This window comes from Schistocerca cancellata, chromosome 4, assembly GCF_023864275.1.
Source record: "Schistocerca cancellata isolate TAMUIC-IGC-003103 chromosome 4, iqSchCanc2.1, whole genome shotgun sequence".
Lineage (NCBI taxonomy): Eukaryota > Metazoa > Arthropoda > Insecta > Orthoptera > Acrididae > Schistocerca > Schistocerca cancellata.
The window spans coordinates 581865001-581877569 of record NC_064629.1 but is presented as its reverse complement, the minus strand read 5'-3'; the positions used below and the strand labels follow the sequence as shown (position 1 = coordinate 581877569).

The following is a 12569-nucleotide window of genomic DNA, read 5'->3' as shown; positions in this document are numbered from 1 at the left end:
TTGATCCATGCCTCTAACCTATCCATTTTTCTTCTACTTATTCCTTTCCTCTGTCTCAGTGAATTGTTACCTAGTGCTGCTTCTGAAATTCTCAAAACCTCTGGTTCTTTCAATTTATTCAGTAGCCATCTCCTTAATTTCCAACCGTTTTGCAGTTTCTTCAGTTTTAGTCTACAGTTCATAACCAATAAATTGTGGTCAGAGTCCTCATCTGCCCCTGGAAATGTTTTACGGTTTAGAATCTGGTTCCAAAATCTGTATCTTACCATTTTACATACATCAAAAAATTTTTGCATCATCACGGTTCCCAGAACTCCTTAAGATAGACATTGACTGTGGATATTGTATCACAGACACAAACCTGCCCAAAGTTGTAAACAACCATGCATGAGGAGCACCTATTAGACGGAGGTTGTCCGACAGCTGATCGTTCCAGTCATTCCACCAGAAAGGAGGTACACGGCTCGTGTTATCTGTAGTTCAACCATGCCTAGACGGTCAGTGCCGCGGTTCGATCGTGTCCGCATTATTACTTTGTGCCAGGAAGGGCTCTCAACAAGGGAAGTGTCCAGGCATTGTGGAGCAAACCAAAGCAACGTTGTTCAGACATGGAGGAGATACAGAGAGAGAGAGAGGAACTGTCGATGACATGCCTCACTCAGGCCGCCCAGAGGCTGCTATTGCAGTGGATGACTGCTACCTACGGATTATGGCTCGGAGGGATCCTGACAGCAATGCCACCATGTTAAATAATGCTTTTCGTGCAGCCACAGGACATTGTGTTATGACTCAAACTGTGTGCAATAGGCCGCATGATGTGCAACTTCACTCCCGACGTCCGTGTCGAGGTCTATCTTTGCAACCACAACACCATGCAGTGCGGTACATTGGAGGCAACCTGGTCAGGCATTATGTGGGGCCGACGTACGCTGCTGGTAGTCATGGAAGGCGCCGTAATGGCTGTGTGATACGTGAATGCCATCCTCCGACCGATAGTGCAACCATATTGACAGCTTATTTGCGAAGCATTTGTCTTCATGGATGACAATTCGCGCCCCCATCATGCACATCTTGTGAATGACTTCCTCCGGGATAATGACATCGCTTGAATAGAGTGGCCAGCGTCTTTTCCACACATGAACCCTATCGAACATGCCTGGGATAGATTGAAAAGGGCTGTTTGTGGACGACGTGACCTACCAACCACTCTGAGGGATCTATGCCGAATCGCCATTGAGGAGTGGAACAACATAGCCTTGATGAACTTGTGGATAGTATGCCATGACGAATACAGGCATGCATCAATGCAAGATGCCTGTATTTGTCGTGGCATCACTGGAAGAAGACGTGCTACAGGCTATTAGAGGTACCGGTGTGTACAGCAATCTGGAACACCACCTCTGAAGGTCTCGCTGTAGGGTGGTACAACATGCGATGTGTGGTTTTCTTGAGCAATAAAAAGGGCAGAAATGTTTATTATGTTACTCTCTATTCCAATTTTCTGTACAGGTTATGGAACTCTTGGAACTGAGGTGATGCAAAACTTTGTTTTCTGGTGTCTCGAAAGTCTTTTTGCCATATAAAACCTTCTTTCATGATCCTTAAACCAAGTATTAGTGATAATTAAATTATGCTCTGTGCAAAATGCTAGCAGGAGGCTTCCTCTTTCATTCCTCTCCCCCAGTCTATGTTAACCTACTGTTTTTTCGTTTCCCACTATTGAATTCCAGTCCCTCAACACAATTAAATTTTCCTCTCCCTTAACAATCTCAATAATTTCTTTTATCTCATTATACACTCCTGAAAATGGAAAAAAGAACACATTGACACCGGTGTGTCAGACCCACCATACTTGCTCCGGACACTGCGAGAGGGCTGTACAAGCAATGATCACACGCACGGCACAGCGGACACACCAGGAACCGCGATGTTGGCCGTCGAATGGCGCTAGCTGCGCAGCATTTGTGCACCGCCGCCGTCAGTGTCAGCCAGTTTGCCGTGGCATACGGAGCTCCATCGCAGTCTTTAACACTGGTAGCATGCCACGACAGCGTGGACGTGAACCGTATGTGCAGTTGACGGACTTTGAGCGAGGGCGTATAGTGGGCATGCGGGAGGCCGGGTGGACGTACCGCCGAATTGCTCAACACGTGGGGCGTGAGGTCTCCACAGTACATCGATGTTGTCGCCAGTGGTCGGCGGAAGGTGCACGTGCCCGTCGACCTGGGACCGGACCGCAGCGACGCACGGATGCACGCCAAGACCGTAGGATCCTACGCAGTGCCGTAGGGGACCGCACTGCCACTTCCCAGCAAATTAGGGACACTGTTGCTCCTGGGGTATCGGCGAGGACCATTCGCAACCGTCTCCATGAAGCTGGGCTACGGTCCCGCACACCGTTAGGCCGTCTTCCGCTCACGCCCCAACATCGTGCAGCCCGCCTCCAGTGGTGTCGCGACAGGCGTGAATGGAGGGACGAATGGAGACGTGTCGTCTTCAGCGATGAGAGTCGCTTCTGCCTTGGTGCCAATGATGGTCGTATGCGTGTTTGGCGCCGTGCAGGTGAGCGCCACAATCAGGACTGCATACGACCGAGGCACACAGTGCCAACACCCGGCATCATGGTGTGGGGAGCGATCTCCTACACTGGCCGTACACCACTGGTGATCGTCGAGGGGACACTGAATAGTGCACGGTACATCCAAACCGTCATCGAACCCATCGTTCTACCATTCCTAGACCGGCAAGGGAACTTGCTGTTCCAACAGGACAATGCACGTCCGCATGTATCCCGTGCCACCCAACGTGCTCTAGAAGGTGTAAGTCAACTACCCTGGCCAGCAAGATCTCCGGATCTGTCCCCCATTGAGCATGTTTGGGACTGGATGAAGCGTCGTCTCACGCGGTCTGCACGTCCAGCACGAACGCTGGTCCAACTGAGGCGCCAGGTGGAAATGGCATGGCAAGCCGTTCCACAGGACTACATCCAGCATCTCTACGATCGTCTCCATGGGAGAATAGCAGCCTGCATTGCTGCGAAAGGTGGATATACACTGTACTAGTGCAGACATTGTGCATGCTCTGTTGCCTGTGTCTATGTGCCTGTGGTTCTGTCAGTGTGATCATGTAATGTATCTGACCCCAGGAATGTGTCAATAAAGTTTCCCCTTCCTGGGACAATGAATTCACGGTGTTCTTATTTCAATTTCCAGGAGTGTACATTTTTAATCTCTTCATCATCTGTGGAGCTAGGTGACATATGGAATAGTTCTACTGTGGTGAGTAGTGTTGGCTTTGTGTCTCTCTTGGTTACAATAATGTGTTTGCTATGCTGTTCATAGTAGCTTACCCTCATTACTATTTTCTTGTTCATTATTAAATCTACTCCTGCATTACCCCTACATGATTTTGTATGTATAGGCCTGTACCCATCTGACCAGAAGTTCTGTTCCTCTTGCCACCGAACTTCAGTAAATACCACTATATCTAACCTAACCTAGCCATCTCCTTTTTAAAATTTTATAACCTGCCTAACCCAATTAATTGATCTAAAATTCCAGACTCTGACCCATAGAAAGCCAGTTTTGTTTTCCCTGATGACATCCTCCTGAGTAATCCCTGCCTTGAGATCCAAATGGGGAACTATTTTCCCTCTTGAATATTTTACCCAAGAGGATGCCATCACCATGTAACCATACACTAGACCTGCATACCCTTGGGAAAAAGAGCAGCTATAATTTCCCCTTGCTTTCAGCCATTTGCAGTACCAGCACAGAAAGGCCGTGTTTGTTGTTGTTTCAAGGCCAAATCAGTCAATCATCCAGACTGTTGGCTCTGAAACTACTGTAATGACTGCTCTTCAGGAACCACATGTTTGTCAGACCTCTCAACAGATACTCTGTTGTGATTGTATCTACAGTACGGTTGTCTGTATCATTGAGGCATGCAAGCAACCCCACGACAGCAAGATCCGCATTTCATGGGGAAGCTGCTGCCTAATTACTCACTGAAAAATTTTGTGGCTAGAAGATAAAAATTATCTGTGTAGAATTAATTGTGCTATTTTTTTGTATATTGTCTTTATTTCAGTAAGATGCATTGCATTGTGTAGGCCATTTAATATTAACTGATATTAAATTTAGCAAATATGCAACTCTGAGGTAGGAAAGTTCTAGAACCACGAGTCCTTTTATACCAAATGTACTGGGCACATTTTGGGCACCCCATTAAGCATGACAATGGCCGTGAATGGTTACAGGAAGTAGTGAATTGTGCTTACTGGTGAGAATTATGAGGAGGGTGAAAAACTATGTTAAAAAATGTAACCATCAATGTTTGTAACATGTTGGGTGGTAAATGTATGTTGAGGCGAAACGCACTGGGGATTTTACTGCACTCCAGTAGGTTTAGGCTAATTCAGGCATGCAGACTAGTGTCAGAGAGACGTGGTTTTGTTTCTTTGTATCTTGAGAACAAAAGTTATTTTTGTGTGCAAGATACTTGTTCTCACACAAGTTAAGTGTTTAATTATTAACATCACTGCTTTTCTGACAGGAAATACATTTCATTCTTTAAATGTGAATTTTACATATAACCTACTGTTTCAGACCCCAGATCTTGTAACACCCCAACCAAAGCATTGTCATCCGCCACCTGCAAGTTGGCAACAAACTTCTCTGCATGAACAGTCTCCCAGTCTTCCATCACAGGTGAGTCATTACAACCCATTTGTCTATTATTATTTTTTAAAAGAAGGCTAAATGAAAGATTGTTACTTATCAGAAATTTTACATCTGTTCATTTTTTACCAATTGGCTATGCTTCTACCATTGAATTATATTTTATGTAAATTAGTTGTTCATATCAGAACGAATCATTCACTCTGCTGTTGATGTGTCTATGAACTAACATGTATATTAAAAAACATTATTGATTAAATTCCTAACATGCTTGTGAGTTTGCTGTAATTCCACATTTTTGTACAGGAAATGCCAAAATGCTGATAGACTAAATAGCAGTGATTACATTCATTTCTTCTGGTCAATACATTGATCAATATTTTAAATCTCAAGTTTCTAACTCCATTCCACTGAGTTCACCAATAATTCCAAGATCTCTAGATGTGATCGACCTTGTCATGAATAGGACACAACATTTTCTTTAGTTAGATTGTTAATTATTGCTAAGATTCATATATTACAATGGTTTCTCAAGCAGTAGCTCCTAGAACTACAGAAGTGTAGTGGGAGGGTGTTCTCATAGAGAGAGGGAACTGGAGCAGCACATATGCCGTGACATAAAGCTGCTATAAAGCAGGTAGATTGTGTGAGGATTGGCTTGTATTTGAGAAGATATCTTACACATTTTCAGGTTATACGATTTAATTTCACAGAGAGTACTGTGAAATTCAAGTGTGCTTACTAATCACATTCATTTTGTTTATCTTTTCTTTATTTATCTTGTTCTTTATGCTTTATAAAATGGTTGTTAAAACTTCCAGTTTTACAGACAGTGGTTTCATTTTTAACATCAAAAGATGCAAATTTTATTTCAGTTATCATGCATGTGATGTGTTTTGGAAGTTAATGCCCATTTTCTGATGCTTTTTAAATTTTTTATTCTTATTTTATTTCCATTGTGACAAGTTGAATGTGATGCTTGTTACCTGTAATCTGCTGCATCATAGGCAGAAACATGAAAAATTGTTGTTTCTGATGCCTCATGTATCTTGTTTTGTAAATACTGTAGAATAAAATTTCTTCACGTTTCCCAGTACCTGTGTGACAAGAAATTTCAGTAATAATACATTTTCAGGTGTTTGCATTATACCAAAATTTCCATAACAATATAGCAGTTCTCTCACAGGGGTCATCCTATTTAACTCGTCATTATACAGTAAAAAGTGCACTTAAAAATAAGAATTATTTTCAGAAATGTACTGTGCATAAGATATAGTGAACAACAATTGTTAGTAACAGATGCAAATATTTTGATGTTGAAACAGCAACAATCATTAAATTCTCTTTTTTATCAAATGGTCAAAATTATGACAAGGAAAAAACATATTATTCAACAGAAGTGGATGATTGTTTGTAATGTCCAAAACATTTGTAACAACTCGGGAACACAGCAAAGAAAGATAATTTAGCATCATATTTATGTGGTGCATCATGCTGAAAAAAGACTTCAGCTTTTCTAAATGCTGATGGTGTTGGTTCCTATTAATTGAAAATGAAAACTGTTTGTATGTTGTCATTCAGGGAGAACTGTCCTCCTAAAATGGTTCAATGGAATGATGAGTGGAAACATTCTGAAGGTGGAAATGTACTGTCACAAAAGACTTGAGATATGCTGCAGATTGTGACTGAAAATTCAATACGCTAAAAGTTGAGCTAATTCATTTCTAGAAACACCATAAATTTATGTGGAAAACGAGGCTGTGAATATTTGGACATTCATTTGCCACAATACACACAAGGATATGAGTCCAATAACATTTTCTGTTGTAATGAAACTATGTTGTTTACTACCTTCAGAAATCTACATTATCTGTTGTAATATAACTATGTTTTTTACTACTTTCAGAAATCTACACTGTTTTAAGGGAAATATGTGATAAGAGAAAAGGTAAATCAAAACTGACAATATTGTGTGTTAATAGTGCTGAAAGTAAAAGTTGCCAGCATTCATAACTGTAAACCTTAAAACCAGGTGTTTTAGGAACTTAAAGGAAGCCATCTTTCACATACAACTCCAGTAGCAGTGTGTGGATAACTGCGAAAATCTTTATAAGTTGCTTAGTAGTTTATATGCCAAGGCTGGAGCAGACAGATCCCCTCCACATTAAATATATTCCAGTTAGGAATGTTTTGGTATGGTTCTCTTACAAACAGCACATATCACCAGCATTTCTACTCTCTGAAAGCAAAATACAGAGTGGCTATTATGCAGGGATGCAAATATCCCTCAGGAGAAAGAGAGAAATGAAAATTGACATTTTGTAGACTATGCACTAGCCTTTTTCTGCATGAAATTCTGTGAATTTACAGATGGTAGAAATGCTGGCTGTGGTAGAACATCAGTAGCTGCAGAAAAATAATGATTTTTGTAAAAAAGAAATGAAAGTGCACACAGATGTTTCAGCACGTGAAACAGTTTAGGAGTTTCTTATACTGGTGTCCAGATTTTTTCACACCTCATGGTTATTAAGTGAACTGTTTGATGCTCTTATGAAGGAACAGGCTTATGTAGATAACAGTACTGGCAGCGGTGAAAATAATGAAATAGAGAAAATATCACGTCTGCATTTCCCTCTCTGCAGTATGACCTGATAGCGTTAGCATTTTTCCTCACATTTCAGTTCTTTTTAACATGAATCAGCTGGAGTGACACCACCTTTCAAATGAGGGAAAGAAGAATCTTCAAAACCTAAGGATAAGATTTAAACACTTGTTGCCACTTCCTTTGCTATCATGTTCATACTGTATCATTAGTTAGGTAAAAACATTTGATTAAAAACTGACTTCTTAATTATTCCTGGGTGCTTCCTTTAAATCAAGACTCCAATTGATAATTTTGCTTGTTACTCAAAAGTGTTGAGTTCATGCTAAACTATGTTTTACTTTTCGGCGTGATGAGCTTCTGTTTACACGTGTTCAAATATGATATAAAAAGTCCCATTTCAGACATTGGGACACTCTCCAAACATAACTGAACTAAATCCCTATTTAAGGAAAAATTTAATTTCTGGACAAAGTGTTTAGATCCCCAGAGATTGTTGGAAAGTAGTTATCTTGTGGTCCATACACAGCAAACGTTCGCTAAACAGTCATTGAGGAGACATTGTTGGTAGCCCCTTGGTTTATCTGGTCAAACAATTGCTCAACACTGGTACTCATAATTGCCTGTACTCATCTCAGCAGCCCTCATTCACCCCTGTGATCTATGGCCTGTGGTGAACCACAGTTGCCTTGGTGCCAGTTTTGCATAATGCCATTTTACTGTGCACAGTATACTTTAACTATGGTAGCATCCGAACAGTTTACAAACTTAGCCATTTGCTTCCACCCTTGGCTCAGAAGACAAGGATGATACCCTTTTGGATATCAGATAAATTGCTCCATTCCTGCATTACAACAATGCCTACACTGTTTCCCACATCCCACCAACACTCTGTATATACCTTTCACTGGTACTGTTGCCACTTGTGAGTGCTTATTGCACATTGACGTTGAACATACATGGTGGTCACATTAATGTGACTGGCCCATGTATATATAATTCAGAATTCTGACAACAATGTGTAGTGAGATCAATACTGTAGCGCAGAGAAATGATGACTGACTACAGGGCTACTGTGCCGCTGGCTTTAAAGGGCAGCCGGGGGCATTGATAGGCCAGCACAGTGGGCGTGTCCTCACAGCAGTACTTGCAGTGGTGGCACCATTACTTGACAACATAGCACCACTGTCTACCAGCTGTCATTGAGTTCCATAGCTTCTGGCGGGCCTTCAGACTCACTAGACCAGGATACGAGTTGCAGTACCACCACATACACAAAGAGAAAAACGAAAATCTTCACACATACTCTCAAATTGTACTGTGGATCAAGAAGAATTGCAACACATTATGGTCATTAACACTCCCTTTGGCTTATGCACTTTGGAACCTTCTCCGCTCCAGTGATCTTACAGAGATACCTGGAATATTCATCAGTTTTTTAAAAAAATTGATCGAGAGTAATAGACTTCTTCATTCCAGCAATCTGTATTGACAGAAGCTACTGCTCCAGCTGGTGTTGATCTCTTTACACATCATTGTCTCAGTTTTGAATTCACCATACCTGAGGTTTTCAGTCTTGGTTTACCTGCTGAACTGGTTATCCTGTCGTGCCATCTCTGTTGTTTGTCGTTCTTATATTGTTGTCCACCTGTTTACTCTCAGGCAACTCATTGTGATGGCCTTGGCTGGCTGGCCCATTTGTACTGGTTCTTAAGTCATTCCTGGTCTTGTCAGACTCCGATACTGTAATTGGTAGCAAGATAAAATGTTAGCAGTGTCCCATTGACATCAAACTCATACATCTTGTGGAGTAGCAATCTCAGCATTTGTTCCTACAGCAGCAATTGCAGCAGCAGCAACAACAACAACAACAACAGCAGCAACAACAACAACAACAACAACAGCAGCATCAGCAGCAAATTCAATTGCTCCATCAGGAAGGAATTTCGAAGGATCAACTGCAGGCTTGGGATTCCCACTCCATACAAGCACGGTTGCTCCTCAGGTAGAGCCACCCATCTGCATTTCCAACATTTAACATTGACAAAGAGGATTGGGACATGTATTTGCAGGGACTAAAACAGCTCTTTGCCACTTTTCGGGTTTCTGATGATGCTCTCGAATGTTTGTTCTTCCTTTCACGGGCTTTCCCAGACATATTTTTCGTACTAAAGATGTTGGCTTCTCTATCAAATTCTTTCAAACTTACTTTCAAGAGATGTATTCCTTGCTTTTAAATTATTATTCTAAATGATTACATGTGGTCGCATTGCACCTCGAGTTCTCTCAATACCACAAGCAACATAATCAGTCATACAATTTGTGAGTGATGTATTTGCGTGGATAAAGTTGCCATTGTGATTTTGCTTGTCCAGATCTGGCTTGCAAAACATCACATGCTAATTCTTTGATTTGCGTCTTTGTAATCCATTTGGTTTCTGATCTGAAAGTACTCGGGCAGCTCTCAAACTGGACAATCCTTCCTTTGATGATATTTTGAAAATAACACACGCTTTTTGAGATCGCACAGGCAGCAAATGAACATCTCGTGACTTGACCCCATGTGGCAATGGTCCAGCTGAAGCCTTGGGGATGGAATGTTTGTAAGTCATTTTCTCAGTGGCGGCATCATGATTCATCAATTTCAAATGTGTCAATAGCCTCTGAACAGCCAGTAACACTCCGTTAGCATTGGCAGCACTGTCTCTCATCATGTTTTGACTGCTTCACATTGAACCCATGTGCAGACCATGTGGATCGGTGGGCATACTGCACCCATTCTGAGAAATATGGGCATCTCTGGACAGTGAAAAGCTGTTGGGACAGTCGGATCCCATTCCCCAGATGCATCACAGGATAGTGCACGAACTTCAGGCAGTTGTTCCCCAGGATGACCCTTCCGCTACTAAGTTGTTTATCAACCTCATGATTGCAAACTAGGATCTCTGATTCCAGGCAGACACAGGGGCTACTGTTTCCCTGATAAACCTCCACATGTATGAGCATCTGGGTTCCCTGCCCTCCCGTACATTGTTCATGTATGATAGCAGCTCAGTTAAGGGGTCAATTCACAATCACTGTTATGTACAAAAAGATCGCACAGCTGATAACTCTGTTTGTTTCAATAGTCACTTGGCTGACAACATTTTTGGTCCGGATGCTTTCACCTTGTTTGGATTCTCCATCACAGATGACATTCAGCTGGTCACAGATGTGGTTCATGTATGGGACTCTGATGATCTCTGTGCTGCCTCCTCCTCTATTCACACTTGGCACTTGGCCTGTGGTGTGCCACAGATTTCCAGGCTCATATCTCCTTATGTCCAGATATTGTACCCCATTTCTGCTGGGCGTCCTCTTCCTGTCTCCCTGCAAACGACCGTTAAGCATGAGCTCCATCGCCTCCACGAAGCTCATATGTGCAGAGCCCACTGCATGAGGAATTGCAACACATTATGATCGTTAACACTCCCTTTGGCTTATGCACTTTGGAACCTTCTCCACTCCAGCGATCTTACAGAGATACCTGAAATAGTTAACCATGTCCATCCCTGCATGTACCGACTATCTCGACTACATTATTGTCAAGGGTGCTACATGTCAGAACCACCTGTGCAACATTTGTACCTTCTTTGATACATTGTGTGATGCAGGCCGCAAATATCACCCTCACAAATGCATTTTTTCAGGATCAAGTGGAATACCTCAGACACTTGCTCAAAAAAGGTGGGATCTGGCCCATTGATAGCAACATTTCTGGTATTAATCCTTGACTCTGCCTCCAAATCTGACAGGAGCCACAGGCTTTTTTGGGGAAAATGAATTGTTATTTTAAGTTCCTTCAGCAAGCACTCCACATTTATGAATCTGGTCAACCAGTTGCAGAAGAAGAGCCTAGAGTACAGGTGGTCAGCTGCCTATGAGCGTGCATTCACACAGCTGAAGCATTTGCTGTGGTTAACACCCTACTTTAAACCCTTTGATCCATCACGTCCTGTGGGTTTGGCCACTTATGCGTCTCCCTGTGGCACTGGTGCAGTGCTGTCACACAGGAATAACTACGGTACTGAGCAACCAACTGCCTGTGCATCAGACACACTGACACCCACTCAAAAGAACTGCTCACAGATACAAAAAAAAAGAAGCTTTGGCGATTTTCTTTGTCATTAAGAAGTTCAATGCTTAACTAGTTGTGACCAAGTTTACCATCATTACGATCTCAAATGGCTGGTAGCACTCTTTGGATCCCACTCCTGGCGTCCAGAGTGGATGCTGCAATGGCTCCAGTTTTGGACACTTTTCCTCAGCTCCTACAATTATACCATTAAATACAAATACAAGCCCACAGTGCAACACAAAAATGTGAATGTCTCGCTCATTTACTCTCAGGACACAATCTGGCATTTGAACAATAGGAAGTCTCCTGTCTCCACATTGACATGGAACAGCAGCATGTTTGGGGTGGGTTTCCCATTACAGCTACTCACATCGCCGCAGCCACATTGTACGACCCTGTCTTAAAGCCCCACTTACTTTTCAAAGTCCAAAAATCCAGAACTCCAGGCCTGGGCTCATCTCACCCACCATTTGTCAGTTGTCTCCGATGTTCTCCTGCTTGACGTAGAGGTGGATACACACTGTGTTATCCCATCTACCCTGCACCCTCATGTTTTGCAACTCCTCCATCATGAGCATTGGGGTATTTTGCAAGTAAGAAGCCTTGCAAGGCGACATGCTTACTGGCCAGAACTGAACAAAGATGTGAAAGCCGTGGCACACAGCTGCCTCATTGTGCATGGAACCAAGCTGCTCCTTCCCAGTCTTTCACACACCAGCCCACCAACCCCCGCCCCCTTCCCCCCCTCCCCTCCACCCCACCATTCGCGCCTCGCCTTGGACCGCATTCATCTGGACTTTGCTGACTTCTTTGTGTGTTGTGTGTGGCTCATTGTTGTGGACACTTATTCTAACTACCCATATGTCGTCCGCATAGAGACCCTCACCATGGACACCACCCTCCGTGCACACATCTAGGTTCTCAGCATCGAACAGCTTCCCTGCACCATTGTGACGGACAGAGGTGCCCAATTCTCTGGTGACAGCTTTCACACAGTTTTTCACCTCCATTGACATAGAGCACCCATTTCACTCATCCTCCAATGGCTAAGCACGGCTTGTGGTGCTAATGTTTAAACAACAAACATTAAAATTGGTGTGAACTTCCACCGGCACCATTGCACTCACTGTGTTCTTGACCACCCACATGATGATGAGGTGCCATACTCAAA

At 42.8% G+C, this 12569-nt stretch overlaps 1 protein-coding gene across 2 annotated transcripts in view; it reads left to right on the top strand.

Moving 5' to 3' along the window:
- The window catches only part of LOC126184218 (mitogen-activated protein kinase kinase kinase 1-like), a 179741-nt gene that overhangs the window by 62274 nt on the left and 104898 nt on the right, over window positions 1-12569 (top strand). For both annotated transcript variants that reach the window (XM_049926586.1, XM_049926585.1), the window contains exon 8: window positions 4608-4709. In XM_049926586.1, the coding sequence (XP_049782543.1) occupies window positions 4608-4709 (102 nt within the window). The remainder of the gene's footprint in view (window positions 1-4607; window positions 4710-12569) is intronic.